Source organism: Pagrus pagrus, assembly GCF_965226575.1.
Source record: "Pagrus pagrus genome assembly, chromosome: 4".
Taxonomy (NCBI): Eukaryota; Metazoa; Chordata; class Actinopteri; order Spariformes; family Sparidae; genus Pagrus; species Pagrus pagrus.
This window is the reverse complement of record NC_140188.1, coordinates 15,191,107-15,210,255: the sequence shown is the minus strand read 5'-3', so window position 1 is coordinate 15,210,255 and position 19,149 is coordinate 15,191,107. Positions and strand designations below refer to the sequence as shown.

At 42.2% G+C, this 19,149-nt stretch overlaps 1 protein-coding gene across 9 annotated transcripts in view; it reads left to right on the top strand.

Annotated features, from left to right (window-relative positions):
• Positions 1–16,594, top strand: part of dock10 (dedicator of cytokinesis 10) — a 66,763-nt gene extending 50,169 nt beyond the window's left edge. For 4 of the 9 annotated variants that reach the window (XM_084350872.1, XM_084350871.1, XM_084350870.1 and 1 more), the window contains 26 exons: positions 242–420; positions 1,064–1,180; positions 2,147–2,264; positions 2,392–2,513; positions 3,285–3,399; positions 3,478–3,544; positions 3,938–3,985; positions 7,175–7,276; positions 8,407–8,516; positions 8,611–8,726; positions 9,209–9,346; positions 9,442–9,624; positions 9,711–9,821; positions 9,911–10,126; positions 10,206–10,263; positions 10,876–10,977; positions 11,525–11,631; positions 11,847–11,969; positions 12,070–12,183; positions 13,471–13,617; positions 13,713–13,923; positions 14,011–14,201; positions 14,282–14,382; positions 15,016–15,154; positions 15,342–15,414; positions 15,578–16,593. In XM_084350872.1, the coding sequence (XP_084206998.1) occupies positions 242–420; positions 1,064–1,180; positions 2,147–2,264; positions 2,392–2,513; positions 3,285–3,399; positions 3,478–3,544; positions 3,938–3,985; positions 7,175–7,276; positions 8,407–8,516; positions 8,611–8,726; positions 9,209–9,346; positions 9,442–9,624; positions 9,711–9,821; positions 9,911–10,126; positions 10,206–10,263; positions 10,876–10,977; positions 11,525–11,631; positions 11,847–11,969; positions 12,070–12,183; positions 13,471–13,617; positions 13,713–13,923; positions 14,011–14,201; positions 14,282–14,382; positions 15,016–15,154; positions 15,342–15,414; positions 15,578–15,636 (3,167 nt within the window). In that variant the 3' untranslated portion in view covers positions 15,637–16,593. Of the gene's footprint in view, positions 1–241; positions 421–1,063; positions 1,181–2,146; positions 2,265–2,391; positions 2,514–3,284; positions 3,400–3,477; positions 3,545–3,937; positions 3,986–7,174; positions 7,277–8,406; positions 8,517–8,610; positions 8,727–9,208; positions 9,347–9,441; positions 9,625–9,710; positions 9,822–9,910; positions 10,127–10,205; positions 10,264–10,875; positions 10,978–11,524; positions 11,632–11,846; positions 11,970–12,069; positions 12,184–13,470; positions 13,618–13,712; positions 13,924–14,010; positions 14,202–14,281; positions 14,383–15,015; positions 15,155–15,341; positions 15,415–15,577 lie in introns of all 9 variants that reach the window. The other 5 variants (XM_084350874.1, XM_084350878.1, XM_084350876.1 and 2 more) reach the window with 4 other exon arrangements.
• Positions 16,595–19,149: the final 2,555 nt, after the last annotated feature.

The following is a 19,149-nucleotide window of genomic DNA, read 5'->3' as shown; positions in this document are numbered from 1 at the left end:
TGTTCAATCATTCTTTGGTATTGTTGTATGTGCTACGGTGTGTGTGTGTGTGTGTGTGTGTGTGATGTTAATGAAATTCATGGAGAATTGGCTTGTCACATTATTTGCTCACTGTAACCAGATTTTTATTCAGACGTGGATTAATTAACTCCCTGATGGAAAGCAAATATTGGCACGAGCGCTATTTAAATCACGTCAGTTCGTTTCCAATTTAAAACCGTTTCACGCCGTCTCTCCTCAGTGTCGGTGCCCGAGTACAACCTGACCGGCGAGTTCTGCAGGAAGCACTTCCTGACCGGCCTGTTGCTACGGGAACTGGGGCTGGCGCTCCAGGACGAGCAGGACCTGAGACACCTCGCCTTGGCCACCCTGAAGACTCTCATGGCCAAGCACTCTCTGGATGCACGCTATGCCACCAAGGTAGCCAGAGCGCATGTTTACGCCGGGGGGGGGGACTAAAAAGCCATGAACAATGAGTCATGAGCTCACAGTAGAAATTCTTCCTATGTGACTCATGCAAACACATACACGCTGACATGGGATTGTTCGTAGCAGCTGCGGAGAGCACGTCTTAATGAATGCTGGGAAGCGTCCAGATCAGTGCGAGTTAAACACGAGCAAATAGTGCCAACCACAACACGGCTGCGGGGCTGTAGTCAAAGCAGTCCCAACCAAGTGTGTGCAGAGGCCAGATACAAGGCAGACCTGGGAAAGTCATGTATCGTAAAAGAGCACATTATTTTCCTGCAGGATATATTGGGTATTATGTAAATACACTGAATCTGTTTGGACTTCCCAAAGACTGTAGAGCTATAGACCATCAAATCATACAACACAACGTTAATTAAGTAGTAATGAACTCTCCAGAGGCACACTGCGAGTGGAGTATTACTTTCATAAACAGGGGATTTTGAGGCTTTGCAGTCGTATTAAATATATCATTCTTAGCTTATTACATATCAAAGAGCATGTTGATTTGTTGGGGTCTTACAGAATAATTTCACTGGCTATAGAATATGAACATTTAACAAAAATAACAACCTGTCATTGGTCGCCTTTCCAGGAGAAGCAGGCAAGAATTGCATCTCTCTACCTGCCGCTGTACGGCCTGATCCTGGACAACATGCCTCGATTCTTCCTCAGGGACCTGTTCCCCATCTACTTCACCTCTAGTGACCAAGTAAGAGTTGAGATGAAAGATGATGGGATTGATTGTCTCTGTGTGCTGTGTACGTATTCATGCAAGGAAAAACAAACAAATTTTTTTTTTTAAACTTGGTCTTATTTTCATTGTTTCTTCATGGCTGCAAATGTTCAAAGTTCATGGTTCTCAGTGCTACTAGTTACTGACAACAGGTGACTACTGATTTGTGCTGATTTCAGCTATGGATATTCTTCAAAATGTGTACTTGAGGGCACGCAACAAGAGTTTTATACCTCTTATAACCCTTTTACTTCTCAATTAGCCCATTTTCTCCCAGTTCTCTGCAGCACAGATTGATGCTTAGTTCTTTAGTTTCTGTTTATTTGACATGGACATAGCAGTAATACTCCTGCTGCAACATTCAACCATGCACAAGCCCCAGATGCACTGCACTTAGTATTTATAACAAAATACTAATTGACAACACCTGTCCACGGGAAGCATAAAATAAGTACAAATATAAATGCGATAAAAATAAGAATACCAAAATAAAGAGCTTTTGTATTAGGTGTGAGAATAGTGTTTTTGTTAAAAAATAATAAAGACTGATTGTCCAAATGCAGTTTTGCGCGTTGTAACGCGACATTTACCATTTAATGAGGCCCGTGTGTTGACTCTACTCGAATCCTGGTGTCTTGTGACAAAACTCATCAAACAGGGAGGGAGCATGACCATGTAGGCTTTTAAAAACACATTTTAGATTGTACTGAAATTTAAATGTTTACTTTTATAGGGATATAAATAAGATTAGTAACAACTGGATATTTTCAGTGAAATGTATTTTTAATTTAATGAAAAACTACATGTGACTTGTGTTGCTGAGGTTATGCTACTGTATGTCTGAAATCTTGGCTTAAGTCTTAATGTTTTCATAACTTATAAATAATAGCCTGCATTATAAAACAAGAAGACTAAGTCCTCTCCCTTGTCTCCCTCTACCAGGGCTCCCGAGATGACCTCAGTGTGGGAGGGGGGGTGGCTGGAGGGGTGATTCCTGTTACTCGCCATGGCAACTCCGTGGACGCGTCCTTTTCCAAAGAAGTCCTCAACTCCATTACAGGTAGCTGCGTGTTTGATGTGCTTGTGTGCAGCTGTGTATCTATTGCTAGCATCTATATAAAAATGTGTGAATGAGGACATTGACGCTGACACCCCTCCCCCCCCCTCCCCCAACCTCCCCACACCAGCCTTCTCATCTTTGGCAGTTGCCACGGGTAACCAGGCCGACTCTCGCGGTTCTCTGATCAGTGTGGACTCCAACCCGAGCAACAGTGACAGGAACAGTGAGAAGATGGACGGATGTGAGAAGGTGAGAAAAGAAACGGAAAGACAGCTGTCACCTTCTGTGGTATGATACATCCCATATGGTCTGTATCTGTTTTTTTTATTTATTATATTAACACATTTCTTTCTTTGGATGTCTACCTTACATATTTCAATTATTCCTTATACTGACCCCGTGAACTTTTGCACATACCTGCACAAAACTGTACAGCTTTCACATTGTTATCCCTGACCATGTTATCAAAGTCTCAGTTTAGTTTGGATACATTAATTACATGATTTCTTGGAATATGTACGTACATCTTCTTAATGTGAGTCATCATAATAGATTCTACATTACATATGAATTTCTGACAGAGGAGTATGCAGAAAAACAGACCTTTGTTGCAAAAAACAGGCCAAAAATTCTTTAAAGATAAATTACCAAGTCCCTCCAACTTCACCCGCCACTAACACCACCCTTAGTGGTAACTAAGAAGGTCTCTGAATGTTTGAAAAATAAATTACATTTCTCTTATTTCATCAATAAAGTCAATTTTACTTCCTGACTTGAAGGTTTAAATGATGTTTCCAAACCTCCACATCCCCCTCTGGCAGGGGATTTCTGAAATCGTTCTTAATGACATACATGTTGACATAAAAGCAGTGAAATTTAATCTGAAAATAGCACATCAGCTTGTAAAAATACCCATTATACCTAACTTTCCCTCCAGGTTGCTGAAACCCACAGATTCACATAAAATACTAACCTTGATAATAACAGTATGTCACTGACTGTATTTCTGTTTCTCCTCAGTTTGCTCGGCCGCAGTCCCTCATAGGCTACGGCTCTCGTTGTGACAAGCTGGACCAGGCGGAGACCCGCAGTCTCCTCATGTGCTTTTTGCACATCATGAAAACCATATCTGAGGGTAAGAGATGACATTTATTTTATTGGCTACCCCTCCAGAAATGTGTGTGTGTGACATGATTTGTGTCCTGCTTTCCAGATGTGCTGGTGTCCTACTGGCACCGGGCCATTCACCAGGAGATCTCAGACTTCTTCAACATCCTGGAGTAAGTGCTCTTCTTTCCTCACTGTAGTTAAGTGTTAGCACGACTCCTTTTCGTCTGACTAGGCTGAGAAAAAACACTGAGACGCACAGACAGAGACAGAAGAACGCGAGAGGGAAGAATGTATCCAGAGGTGAACAGATGAAAGTAATGACACAGCAAGAGAGTGAAAAGAAAAACACACTACAATGCCAATGAGAGCTCCCTATCCACTGAACAGCCCTGTTAATTAACTGTCTGTGTTTCCTGTTAGTGACAACATCTAGACTGAAATGTTGCAACTCAGTGTGATCACGTGCACTTCATTTAACATCTGTTGTTAACTTTCAAAACACATTAAAACAAGCAAACCTCCACCCGTCACCCAAGATGCTTTTGCAATTTCCTTTTCTTCAGGCTGTGTCTTCAGCACTTCAGGTTCCTCGGAAAACGCCACATAGCCAGGTGAGTCGCTGCGGGTCTAACTCGGATGCATTTATTGTTATGCTGCAGATGTGGAAACAGCTTATTAACTCAACATACATGCCGCAGCCAGAGGTCCTATCACTCCCCCCACCCACTGATACATAATTCATATAATCATGCGCACACATGGATGCACACATGCAGCCACGCAGACACATTATGTGCAAACACACACAAATAAATGATTCGGGCACAGTCAGGCAGAAATACTAATATGTGCTCTGTATGCGTGTGCACGCTCGGGGATGAGCTTCAAGAGGGGAAGAGGTAAAGGAGGGAAGAAAAGGAAGCGAGGGGGAGGTGAAACTCCTGGATCTGGTTGTTGAGAGAAAAGCACTGCTGGATATTGTACTGTAGTAGTTGGCAGGCACAGGATGGGGGTTGTTATCATGTGTGTGTGTGTGCACATACTGGAGCTGAGCCATTGGCACTGCTCGACTCCTCCATCTTCTGGTTCCTCCCAGCTAATTAAATTAGCCCTCTTTTTCCTTTCAGCAATAAGATGCTGAGATGTAAGCCAACAAAAGGCTGGGAGAACACACTGCTTTACTGTGCGCGCAGGCATCAACAGAATAAAGATAGCTGGAAGCCTCGCTAGCGCTCTCAGACATAGTTGAGCCCGTCTGGGTCTGCTAGCTACTTAACATTCGTCTGTAATACCAGGCCATGGGGGATTCACAGTCTTACGCCTGTGTCTGTCTCAGTGTCTCTCTCTGTTAGCTCTTTGATGCCTGGCTGAGTCAGTGTGGGCACCCATTGAAGTTTAGGAGCAATGAATTATACCAGCAGTGTGTAGCCAGACAGCACGATAGGAAGACAGTCAGACAGTCAGACAACAATTCAGTCTTTAATGCCCCTTATCACGTTAAAGGTGCAATATATAAGAATTGGCAACCTGTTGAAGGTCAGACAGAGGGCAGCATATCACCGCTGTACCCGCCAAATGCCGCCATAACTGTAGCTGCTGTTCGCTCGTTAGCTCAGTTAGCCGTGCAGCTAGCAGTCCAGACTGGGAGCTCGGAGTAGTACTATGAGACCGGACCGTTGCAGCTAGCATGTTAACTTCAGTAGACATCTCTGCAACACAGTCCATTGACTTCAGTCTATAATTTCAGTACATTTTTGAATGTTTTAAACCAAAATTCCAACATATTGTACCTTAAAATAAACAAAAATGAAAGTTAAAGTAAGAAAAAAAATTAATAGTCTGATTTATCAGTAAAAGAGTGCTGTAGTAATGAGTCCTAAAAACTGAAAATCTGTTTTTTTTTTGCACTTTCGGTTCCCTTGTCTTGAAGTCAGTGGGTTTTTTTGAATGGGTTTTCAGTTAAATGCCTGTAATACGATCTGTGGTCACCACAGGCTTAAGATATTTACCCGTTTTGTTCTTCGACATAAAATACATCATTAAATGTCCCACAATTGAATTATAAAGTGCTTACGTGTCATCATGCCAAACACAGAGAGTCATCTACTCTCTAGTCCGTCTTTACAGGCCGACTTTAGTTGCAAACTATTCAATTCACTCTACTCTGAAGTAAGACACTTACTGGTGATGGCTTAAGTCATGGGACTGTCTGTTTATAGCCTAACATTAGCTTTTTACTTCTAGCAATTTAATTTAAGCTTCAAAAATCACAAGAGTGGTGTTCATCTGTGAAGATTATCTTTCTGAACAAAACATACAAGTATCATAAACTTGTGTTTTCCACAGACTTTATTTTCGCCGATATTCCAAAATCCAATTCAAAAATCCCATCGGCTTTTTGTCAAGGGAACCAGGGCGGTGCTAACTTCCGGATCAGCCTACAAAAATGCATAACCCCTGCAGCACTCCACATGTGGAAGCGGTTTGATCGTATTTCATTGACAGGAGCCTGGCAACATAAGCAAACAAAACAGATGTCATCACTTTGTCCTCAAATGTTGCTTAACCCTGATTGATCGATCTACATGACATCACCATTTTCTAACTGAGTCCTGCCCACTTTAAACTGGTAAGAAGTGAACAGACAAAAAGAGTGTGTGATGCTAGTAGCTGCAGTTAGAAATAGCTTGTGTGTTGGTGCAGTAAGCCTTACCTACTTATTAGACTTTAGCCAAGATGCTCATGCACATGCACAACATACACCACATGACACAAACAAATATGTGTGATATCTTCTCTATGTTCGACCTTGCTGTTGTAGCCTCTCCACCACAGCGCATGCCTCATGCCCTCCCCCCTCTCTGCATGCTGCTGCTGTTAATGGATTGTCAGTGTGGCTGCACGTTATTGATGTTCTGTTGCATCAAGTAACCCCTTGTGTATTGACATTAATGCTACTGTATGTTAGTTATATTTACATCTTCTAACACATTTTCCTCGTTGATGTTGCGTGTTGACCTTGTTGCCCTCTGTCTCTGCGCCTGGCTGGACTCCTCCACCTGCTGCTTGGCTTGATTGAGTTCTGTTAATGGGCTCTGACGCAGTTGTGTTGATTGGCTTGCACAGCAGCCACGTCCTCTTTGTTTTGGCTGGCCGAAGCAGTGTTTGCTTTGTGTACATTGGTAGTCGTGAAAGCTTCATTTAAGCAACGTAAGAACGTGTTGAACATCTGTTTGTTGAAATCTGATTTGTGCTGCAGCTTAACTGCCCATTGGTTTCATCACATCCATACATCTTAATCTCCCTCGTTCTCCACTGTTTAACAGTAATGCTAACCTCCAGCCTGCACTCACCACTAACACTCTACCAAGAGTTGATTTACGCTATATTATACTAATGGCAAACTAAAACCATTGACTCTGCCACGCCACTAACCTTTCCATCTGGCTGACCTCCCTCTCTATACGAGATGTTTGATCTTCCTCTCTGAGCCGCTCTCACCACACCAAGGTCAAATTGGTGCTCCTGTATGCTTTTAGCATTTAGCCTTACACAAACACAATGTGACCTTGTTGCTATAAATCTGTTAGAAGGCCACAAAAATAGTGCTTTATGATGGCAAAGTGTTTACATTTACACTCTAAGGTTAATATTTATTGATTGCAGGCGTGCTTGCGCAGCTATTACATGCCACACCTAGTTAATGTAACTGACTAATGATGATAATGATGGTCACTAACCAATGATGGTCTCGGCTAAACTAACTAATGTTAGCTTTGCTGTGATTGGCTCGTGAACAGGAAGCTAGCAGCGGCAGTAAAGCTGGCCCAGTCCACCCAGGCCAATGGCACCCTGAAGGCCTCTAACCACCCCTCTCAACCCTCAAGCCTCTTCCCACAATGGTAATCACCCTTCATCAGGAAAACACCTCAGCCATGATGACTGAGTTCAGCTCTTGTACAGATACTGAATCTGTGGTTAAAGAAATTGTTCTCAAAGGAAAAGTTCTCCCAAAAATGATAAATTGTCCTCCCCTCTCTATGCAGATGGAAAGTCAGGTGAAGTTTTGTAGTTCAGAAAACATTTCTGAAGCTTCACAGCAAAACAGCATTGCACCATTCTTCTAAACAACTGAAGCAGATGGGGGGAAAAAAACATAAATTGGCTCATTACAGCTCGTCCGGCGTAATCCAAGTCTCCAGAAGCCCCGAGGTCCCACACTGATTTGAAAAGACATTATTAGTGCCGAAGCTTGTGAATCTACTTCAGACTGGGTGCATGCCAACACTTTTAGTGTAGCAGCTACAGTGAAAATTTCAGCATAAAAAGGGTGTAAATAATGTCTTTTCAAATCAATTTGGGATCTTGAAGCTTCTTGGGACTCTGATTATGCTGGTTGTTTTTTTTTTTTTTTTACATTTTAAAACAAGTCCCCATCTACTTCAGTTGTTTAGAAGAATGCTGCGACTCTGTTTTGCAGTGCAGCTCCAGAAATGTTTGGTGGAGTACAAAACGTCACCTGACTCTCCATCGGCATGACGGTGTGTAGATAATGACTGAATTCTCATTTTTGGGTGAACTTATCCTTTAATGCTAATAGCTAATAGCAATAACTCCAGATTATTTGAATACAACCTGCAACAATGTGAACACTTGGATTAAGACGAATACATCCTTGTCCTCTTTGTTCATTTTTGATGTGACCACTGTGTGTTCCCGTGTAGTAGACTGTGACTGTGTTCTCAGCATGACCCTCCTCATACCTGCAGTGTTTTGTGTGATTTGCCAGCCTCTGTCTCCGTACTCCCATGTGTTAATAGACTCCTGATAACACCATGCCCTTGAGAGATGGATGCCCTGTATTGTATATTTACCTGACTGCTAAAATGTGCAACATCTCTAGAGATGGTCGGCCTAGACCTGGCACTAGGTTTAGTTATACATTTGCTGCAGTGTAGTCTCAACAAGTATTAAATAATACGCGTGAGAGCTGTGATCGATACTAGCTGCTGATTCCTGCTGTTAACTCCAGGATGGCATCTGGAGGGGAAGGTCACAGACATGCTCGCTCCCAAACCATGCCCATCATCAGGGGCAAGAATGCTCTCACCAACCCCAAGCTGCTGCAGATGATGGAGACAGGTAACATGCACACACACACACACTCACTCACACAAACACATTTACTGAGCTTGATTTGGGTCATTCATTTTTGATTCTGATTCTCTGTTTCCAGATGGTAATATTCAGGATGGGGACACACTGAGTCCTACCGATATCGAGGCAAACTTGTCCACTGAGGTTTCCCTCACTGTGCTGGATGTACTGGAGCTCTTTGTTCACCATCACAAGGTTTGTGCTTCCTTCATAGCTGGAAGTACACGTCTGTGCGTGTCATCGATTTTGTTTAGTTTATGTTATCTGCTGCTGTGCATAATATATTGTATGCTTCTGACATGTGAATATAATAATTTTGCAATATGAGATTTGTATTTTAAAGCACAGACATAGATTTCAATGTGTGGCTTCAGCCCTTCTCCCCATCGAAAATCATACAATACAGTCACGTGATTCAAAACACAACTATCAGCATTTTTCTAATGCACAAACAAATGTACACACTGCTTTGTCCAAATGAAATATGTGTATTTGTGTACCCTGCAGATTGAGTTGCTATTTAATCAAGCACACATTTTCTGCACATTCTGAAGCTCTACTGCCACCTGGTGGCGAGAAGGATCTCTGTGTTTCTTTGAGAAAGAAAAGGTTGCCTGTTGAAAGTTTGATATTAAAATATGTTTCCTGTCTTTTTCTTCTTTTATACGTCCCTTCAGAAGCAGCTGTTGCTGGATGAAGGACAGAATGTTTTGATGAAGAAGGTGCTGGACACCTACTTGCTCTTCTTTCAGATCAACCAATCAACCACCACTCTACGGCACGTCTTTGCTTCGCTCAGGCTCTTTGTACAAAAGGTCCGGCAAACATCACGTACACCTATAACATCTAAGTGAAGATTCTTTCTTCTTCTTTCTCATGTGTGGTTTCATCTTCATATCTCTCCTTGCAGTTCCCCAATGCATTCTTCCAGGGTAAGGCCGACCTGTGCGGCTGTCTGTGCTACGAGATCCTCAAGTGCTGTAACCATCGTTCCAGCTCCACCCAGACGGAGGCAGCTGCACTGCTGTATTTTTTCATGAGGAAAAACTTTGAGTTCACGAAGGGCAAGTCGATAGTCCGCTCACATCTGCAGGTCAGCGTAGTAAAAATATATAATTTCAGCATTGTGTGTTTTGTGACTCATGACCTCCGTACCTCATACTTCTCTTTCTACTTCAGGTTATTAAGGCAGTGAGCCAGTTGATAGCAGATGCTGGCATCGGAGGCTCGAGATTTCAGCAGTCTCTTGCTATCATCAATAACTTTGCCAACGGAGATGCACCACTCAAGGTATATAACAGCTTTATCATCAATAATTATGATGCACAGTGGTATTTCATTCTACTTTCTGACTTGAAATAATCACACATTTTCCACAGAGCACTCCGTTCCCTGCTGAGGTGAAGGACCTGACCAAACGGATCAGGACGGTTCTGATGGCCACAGCACAAATGAAGGAGCATGAGAAGGATCCAGAGATGCTTGTGGATCTTCAGTACAGTCTGGCCAACTCGTACGCCAGCACCCCCGAGCTTCGACGCACCTGGCTGGAGAGCATGGCGAAGGTTCACGTCCGCAACGGCGATCTCTCAGAGGTAATTCACCTTTTAAATACTTTTCAGGACGCTATTACTTCAAAAAATCTTATGGTAACATGTCTAACGTTCCCTTTAGGCTGCCATGTGCTACATCCACATCTCAGCCCTGATTGCAGAATCGCTGAAGAGAAGAGGTTAGTGCTCACATACAGCTGCCCCGACTTTTTTACTTTTTGCAGCATGGTTTGTGTGTTCACGCCTATGCACAAATCTTTGTGCATATGCAGGGCTATGGCATCGCATCTTTGCAGACATGGTGACTTCTAACCGCAGTGTGATCACAGCCATCTTTTGTCAGCCTGCAAACATCTCTTTCTCTCTGCTAACACGATCATTGCAACTCTCAGTCCTTCATATCATCATTGGGGGGTGATGTGTATGCCTGACAGCGAGCACACTGCACTGGTGACTTGAGTGTGATGAAGATTGATTAGGAACTCATGCAGCATTCCCATTCATGACTTCTAGTACTTCCGTGCTTCATGTTCCTCGATCTGCGAATCTGTTTGTGTGCATGCTACCTTGTTCGGACTACAGCATGTACTGTATCTCTCTGTTGCTCTACGTGCCTGACAACCTTTCGCATGCCCTTCACGCACTGAGCCTGCGTGCCGATAGCTAGCATAGCATGCCAGCAGCTCGGCTGATTTCGTGAGCCTTTCTTGTCCTTGAGCATAAAAGGCAAAAGCAAGTGGACGTGAACTTTGTAAACCTCCTCCTCCTCCTCCTCCGCTCCTACCAAACAGGCTACTGGAGAGCTGACAAGGCCAGGATGTCCAGTGTGTCCCCTGAAGAAAGCCCTGTCTTTAACTGTAGCTCCTTACTAACTACCTCCCGAGATCCAGACAGTGAGTGTGTGCGCCTGGGGCCTGCTGGGTGGTGGTGGTGGGGGTTGGGAGTTCAGAACGTAGTGATGGAGAGAGAAGGGACTGTGGGAGAGAGTGGGCGTACACTGTTGTGTTGAGATTTACAGGTGTTGAACATGTTTTGGATTGAAGGACATCAGTTTTCAAATCTTAACCACTCCACTGATGGATGAGGTTTTCTACGCTGTGCAGTTAAACGATTTGAGGACCACTGTTCTTGCCTTAATGATACGAGACTGTGTTAGGTTATATATATTTTTACTGTCACTGTTTGACCCTCACTGTTCACTCAAGTCTCACTGGATGAAATGTTCAGTGTCACTGAGATCTGATATGAAGCAAGCTCACATTTGATGTTTTTTTGATATTTGTTTTACTTCTTGTATTCTGATACAAGAATATGTGTGTCGGATGCATATTATGCACCTGTATGTTTAAAAGCTAAACATAATGCTGTGACCTTTTATGAGAAGTGTATGTCTTTTGAATTACTTGCCCTAAAGTTACTTTCACTTGTCTGCAACCCCAGCGTCGTTCTCTATGGGCTGGGCAGCGTTTATGTGCATCAGCCCGAATGTAAAAGAGGAAGGTGCCATGAAGGAAGACACTGGTACACAAGACACCCCCTACACAGAGGTCAGTGTAAAAATTTAAGAATGTAAGAAGAAAAATATGCATTTCTGTTTTTCGGGTGAACTGTCCCTTTAAACTTCAAACCAGGATTCACTCTAAAAAATAGTATTTTATAATCATAGCCATTGTTGCCTGAACGTGTGATGTGTCAGTGGCATGGCAGGAACTGTATTTCCTTTTCTCTCTAACACGCTTCTTGGTCTTTCTGTGCTGTGTAGGACACCCTGGTGGAGCAGCTGGAGCTGTGCGTGGACTATCTGTGGAAGTCAGAGAGACACGAGCTCATCGCTGACATCAACAAACCTGTGATCGCCGTCTTTGAAAAGAGGCGGGATTTTAAGGTATTTGTTAAGACTTCCACTCTGAATGGCTTGTGTGTGTGTGTATGTGTGTGTATTGAGCTAAGAGTAACCATACGTGTGTGTTTGTGTGTGCCCGCAGAGGCTGTCAGAGCTGTACTACGACATCCATCGCTCCTATCTCAAGGTGACTGAGGTGGTGAACTCGGAAAAGCGGCTTTTCGGTCGCTACTACCGTGTAGCTTTCTATGGACAGGTGAGCGTCAGGTCATCACTGCAGACAGTACACACACGTGCACTGACATGTCTGTACACACACGTTGGAAATCACACCTATGGCTTCTTTTAACTTTGAACTCAAAGTCTTGTAGCTGTTGCAGCTGTTCAAGAGAACTATGACTAGGCAAACATGTCCTACTCCACAACCCACTTTTTTTCTTTTACTTTGGGACTAAACAAAATCACATCTTTTAAATAGGAAACAATTTCTGCAAAGAATCTTTGCTCTGTCGTTTTTCCAATGTCATTTCTCAGTGCTTTGTGTGTTTCAAGCAAAGGCTGCAGAAGTCAAGGCCAGGATCTCCATTCCTCTGCAAATAAAGCCAAAACTATGGCTAGAAGCCAAGAGGAGAATGTTGTTGAACTTTGTTTTTTTAATTTGGGTGACCGTACTCTTTAGAAACACTAAAAGCATATTTAATATAACAGGTGACTTGTTCCCTGGTGTATCTTTGAATCCCTGAATTATCCACGGAGAAGCATTATGCGGTTCGGCTTCGTTTTTAAGAGCCTGGATCCTTGACACAGTTTCCTGTTTGTTAATGAGAGGATAATAATTCCATTCAGAGATTTCAGGTGATGTGAGGTGAAGAAAGAGTTTAAAAAGTTGATAATGAGAATATTAAATCTTCTGGGAAAAGGAGGAGAAAGACCCTCATTGTCAGTGAGGCTTGGAGATGGAAAGATAAGGAGACCAGATTTTTTTTTTCTTCACTGAGTCAGTGTCCTTAATTTCTCTGTCTCTCTTTTCTTCCTTTTTTATTATATTCTATATCAAGATTGCGGTAAGTTTTGTACGTCTTTGATTTTCCATTTTCCTCAGAGCTAACCACTTTTGCCTCTCCTCCCCTTCTACCACTATTAACATCTGCTGCTCTCACCCTTTGAAGGGTTTGTGTCAAGCTTGCCGTGGTCCATTTTACCTCCCGTAATCTCTGACGATGAAGTTGTTTCCTCCCTACACATTAAAAAGAGCTGGTTTAAAACAGGACAGAAAGACGCTACTTAATAAACCTCATTCACTTTTGACGTTTGACTCCAAAGCTGTTTCGAAAATGACCTCTGAACTCTCCCATCCAGAACCTAACACTGGCACCCTGTTAGGGCTGAGTTGTTCTAACACATGTGATGGCCTGTGTGTACAAGAAACCACCAGGGGATGACGTAAAATCAGACTGATCAGACAGACACCTACTGTATGCACGTAGCAGGTTTTGCTGATTAGTGTGTGAATGTGTTTGTTTGTGTGTGTGTGTTGCGGTAGGGTTTCTTTGAGGAGGAGGAGAGCAAAGAGTTCATCTACAAAGAGCCGAAGTTGACGGGGCTGTCGGAAATCTCCCAGAGATTACTCAAACTCTACTCGGACAAGTTTGGAGCTGATAACGTCAAGATGATCCAGGACTCCAACAAGGTAACTGACAGACTTATAAGAGTTGACGTTGTTTTTTAAGACATTAAAAGAAGATAGCTGGGTAATATTTTGCTTGCTTCCTCCTTTAAAAACAGGTAAATCCTAAAGACCTGGACCCAAAGTTTGCCTACATCCAGGTGACGTATGTGGTGCCCTACTTCGATGAGAAAGAACAACAGGACAAGAGGACAGATTTTGAGAGACATCACAACATCAACCGCTTTGTGTTTGAGACGCCGTTCACTCTGTCAGGGAAGAAACACGGAGACGTGGAGGAGCAGTGCAAGAGACGCACCATCCTGACCAGTAAGTGTTAGTTTCTGTCCTTACGTCAGATTGGAAGGGAACTATAAAGTTTGTCTGACTGGTTGCTGGTTATTTCTCTCTCCTCAGCGAGTTCCAGCTTCCCCTACCTTAAGAAGCGCATCCAGGTGGTGGAGCAGCAGAGCACGGAGATGAACCCGATCGAGGTAGCCATCGACGAGATGTCACGTAAAGTCTCAGAGCTCAACCAGCTCTGCAACATGGAGGAGGTGGACATGATCCGGCTGCAGCTGAAACTGCAGGGCAGCGTCAGTGTCAAGGTGGGGATAACGCCAAAATACAGATTTTTGGGGTGAATTTTTGATGCCTTGTTTTGTCTGACCTGCTCTTCCTCTTCCAGGTGAATGCAGGGCCTATGGCTTATGCCAGGGCGTTTTTAGAGGAGAAGAATGCCAAGAAATACCCGGACAACCAGGTCAAACTGCTGAAGGAGATCTTCAGGTAGGATTCGATTCGATATATATATATATATATATATATATATATATATACATACATATATATACATCTTATATATTTATTTATATTTTCATGAATGTTTGAATTATGGCATTTTATACTCTCAGTGTCGGGGAACAATAGAAGCCCTGAACGCTTTTGACCACTAAGAATTTAAAAATCAAGAGCTGTTTTATTAGATGTCAAGCAAGTGCACGTTGGAGATGCAGTTTAACACATATGTAGTTCCCAGGATGCAACAGCAAATGTGAATGTGAATAAAAATCAATAAAAAAACATCAGGAAATCAAGATTTCGGCAAAAAATCATAGAAAAATGGAATAAAATAAAGAAAATGATCCACAAAAGTCAGAAGCAACTGCCAAAAAAATCACAGGAAAACCTTCATAAAGCACAGTTCCTATTTGATTTTGGTCTTATTGCACATTCGGATTTATAAATGCAACAATCTAATGCAAAAGTAAACTCTTCCAATGTCAAAGCTCCCATCAGTGAAACCTGTTTATGTTTTGAAATTGTCAGAGCCTCATAGTTTTTGCCTTTTTGAAAACAATCCTCCATTCAATGGCAGTCCACAGCATTAACAACCAGTGCTGCTTTGTCTGCCCCCTGCAGGCAGTTTGCAGAAGCCTGTGGTCAGGCGTTGGATGTGAACGAGCGTCTGATCAAGGAGGACCAGCTGGAGTACCAGGAGGAGATGAGAGCTCACTACCGGGACATGCTGACCGAGCTGTCTGGCATCATGAATGAGCAGGTCTCACTTTGCAATGACCAATAAGAGTCCAGACTTGTGTTATTACCACACTGTTGCTTTTGTTCCTATTCAGTTGCATCTTCCTCTCCTTTGCATTATTTTGTGAAGTATTTTTCATGGTCATCAGTTTCTGTTACTGCTTCGTACTTCCTCTCCATTTGTTTTTGAACTTTTCCTCTCATTACAGCTACAAAAACGTGTTCTCGCTGCCAGCACCTCATCTCTCTCTAACAGCTCTCTGTCCACTCTTTCTAAGACTGGTATGTCATGTCATCAGATTCCCTCATGAACGACATCATGTCACATTGCTGCTTGCTTTCTCAGCCGATCTCCATCTATCCAAACCTGCTAGTCTTGACACTTGCCTCCTTTTTAAATCTTCCCGTTCCAATGCAAGCTTTTTTTATTCTTGCTCTTGTCCAGATTCCTCACACAAGACAACCAGGAACGGAGCGGCACAGCGCCTACTGAACGGCCAATAGACTCACAGGAAACTCTTTGTGCCCTGGAAGGACATTTTTCCCCCTCGAAATTGGCTTTGAAGTGCCAGTTTGAGCCTCAGCGTGGCTCATTTGCTTGTTTCTGACTGTAGTTGTTTCCTGCTGCAGGGCGCAGCAGGGTAGTGGAACTGTGACTGATGGCGAGTGTAGAGAAAACAAGGGAAGAAGAAGTGTGTAGACTGTGGTCGTGATAGTCTGTAGTCCTGTCGTTGAGAACTATCTGCAGTAGAGGCCAGGCTGCTGGACTGTTAGCTACTGTTTGTTTTGGTTTTAGAGACTCGGTCCATGTGAGAAATGGATCCGCCCCTCCCCGCCCTGCCGACTGATTCATCAGCTTACACACTGACAGACACAAACACACACAGTGCATATGTTCACACACACGTGAACCAACACACAACCACACAACATGCGCCTTCTCTCAACAACCCCGTCCCTTTAGCGAACAGTGACCTTACTGAGCTCGAGGTGCGTTCAGCTGTGTATGTAAAAAACAGCTTTCTGGTGCATTTTGATGACAATTTTTACATTTTTTTCTGTGGAATATCATTGTACTTCAAACTTCAAGAAGACTAATGTGAAAAAAAAAGAAAAAGATTTGGATTACAGGTCTTTGAATAACGAAGCATCTGAAGAGTTGAACGCACCTCCAGTTCCTGTTTGAATGTAGAGCAGCTCCACATTGCTACTTTGTATCCTTGCTAACGTTCTGGAAAATATCAGCTTGCCGATTTTCAAACGGAAACAAAAAAAATTATGTTTTGTAACATTTTTATGATTGAAATTGCATTGTTACTGTCATTATTTCCTGTACTGTTTTGAATTGTAAATAAGAAATATTAATATTTAAAATGTTTGAAATGTTTCTTTTTATAAAATATACGATATATAAATATTTGTTTAGCTGAATTTAAAAAAAGAACAAAAACTAAAGTTTTATGTATAACATTTAAATAAAATTTTGTTTATGTCCAGACTTCATTTTACTTTTACTTATTTCCTCATCCACTGTCTTCTCTTCTTCTATTGTTTTATGAGATGTTACACCTTACTTTCAGATGACAAAGTTCATGTCTCTCAGTATGCTAATCGCATGTACCCAGGTTTCCAATCATGTTGAATGAGGTAAAAGAGCCTTTCTAAAATGAAATTGTGCCTTAGCTGCAGCTGTGCACAGCAGCCGCTCATATTCTGTCTATTGACTGAGCCCGGCAGCAGCGAATTATATATAATTGTGAGGTCCTTCACCTGCACAATAGATGGAAATGTGTAATGAGCAAAATCAAAAACAAAGAAGAAAACACTTTTTGCCTTGGTGCACAAGACACTATATAAATCTTTAAATCCATCATCTCCTAATGGAAAGAATGTTCCCAAATGTAACGCATATCATACAGTAGACATTTTACACATTAAAGTGTATTTACGGGTCTACAGGGGAGTACTACTGCATATGTGAAAAAAGAGCTATAAAGCATTTTTTGGCTCCAGAGGAAGTTGCATGTTATCTGATGAAGTCCCTCAAGTGATGTCACTCACTGGCTAAGTTGCATTGTGGGTAATGTAGACGGCAGGTTATAAAAAGCAGATCTGCACTCCTATAAAACTGTTAGATACAACAAAACCAAATATATCACCTCTTCCACAAATTCTTCTTCCTTTCAAAAAAATGTTCCTACATTACCCACAATGCAACTTCGGCACTGAGTGACATCACTGGAGGCAGTTTATCAGATTGCATGCAGCTTCCTCTGGAGCCACAAAAGGCTTTATACTACTTTTTTTCTCTTTTTCGTCACATAGGCTGTAGTACTCCTCAAGACCTCTAAACACACTCAAATGTGTAAAATTGGTGGATTTACCCTTTAAACAATGAGACAAAGGAAGGTCAGTAGAGGTTTACCCACCATTTGTCATGTGCAGTACTCTTCAGTTGTGCTCTGTATTGTCTGCTATCACATTTTCTTCAAGGAGTAAATGTCAACAGAGTTGTGAAATAATATGCAGTGGTACTGAGCTTTAAAGGGCCAGTGCAAAACATGAAAAGGGTCTGCTGCATCAAAGCCTTCAGATAAAAGAGGTCACGGCTGTTTCGACCAGAAGAAAGACATTTGGCTTAAGGTCAACCTCTCCACTATCACTGTCACACGAGGCAGTTCTATGAAATTTTGAAAATATTTCATCGTCAGAGAAAATATCATTCATTTAGCTCATTAAAGGTACTGTAGACACTACACGGTACGAGCACAGCAGTGGGAGTTTCAACACATTCTCAACCCAGAGAGGCAGGATTATTGTTGCTTCACTGAAATGAAAGGAAAGACTCCAACAGCAGCAATCCTTTGTTTCAGATCATTGATTTTCTTTGTCAAAGTCAGACGGGTCAGAGCAAAGTCAGCATCCAAATGAATCCAAATGTGAGCAGTTTGCTCAGATCTGATGGAGCCTGGAGGCTCTCATCATCACTGCTATGTGTCTGTCTGGTGTTTGGACTCAGACTGTCTCCGCTGTGTCTACCCCGGAGCTCTGCTTTCCTTTGTGTTTGCATCTTCATTGTTGACTCTATATTTTACTGCAACCACAACTGACGCCCCCCCTCGCACCCCAACCAGAATATTTTACTAGTGCGCTGAGAGCTGAGCTGCCTTCTGGAAATTAATAAAGAGAATGAATTGGATTTAATTGACAACAGAGACACAATTTCATGAGTTTTCATCCATTCAATTAAATGATTTTGCTGAATGTTTCCTTTGGTGGTCTTTGTTGTAAGCAGGGTTTGATATGAAAAATTAAAGGGACAGTTCACCCCAAAATCCTTTTATCTGTAGTGCTATTTTTCCAACTACATTATTTAGGATTTAGTTGCAGAGTTTTGGAGATATCCGCCATAGATATGTCTGGCTTCTCTCAAATATAATGGAAGTAGATGGCACTCGGTTTGTGGTGCTCAAAGCGCCAAAAAATACATTTAAAGAAACACAACAGCAATGTCTCCTTCCAGAAATCATGAGACGATTACTCAGAATAATCCACAGACCCTGTTTTGAGCAGTTTCATAAAGGAACTACACCCACAAACTGCATCACTCTGCAAAAGGACGTGCACAAGCATTTTTGATCAACTACCCCTTTAACAAGCCATTGTTTAGTTCAGATTTCTGACACTTCCTTACATGCAGTATTTCAGGTGTAACTGCTCGCTGATACTGAAATGATTGTTGGTTTAGTCTGTTGTATGTCAGTTTTGTTTGTAGTAACTGCAAACTGTAATGTAGGGCAACTTACCTTGTTATTTGGATATCTATGGGGATAAAGAAGTTGCAGAAGTGTGGATTTATAGATCTTTTCAGGCTCCTTTAAGTCTGAGCATCTGTTTCAAAAAGTATACATACATGACCAGTGGAATAAAGGAGAAACTTGCAGAAACTTTATGATAAAATGCCTTTTTAAGCCTTTTCAGCACACAGAAAAACAGAAAAGGAAATTTTAATCAGAA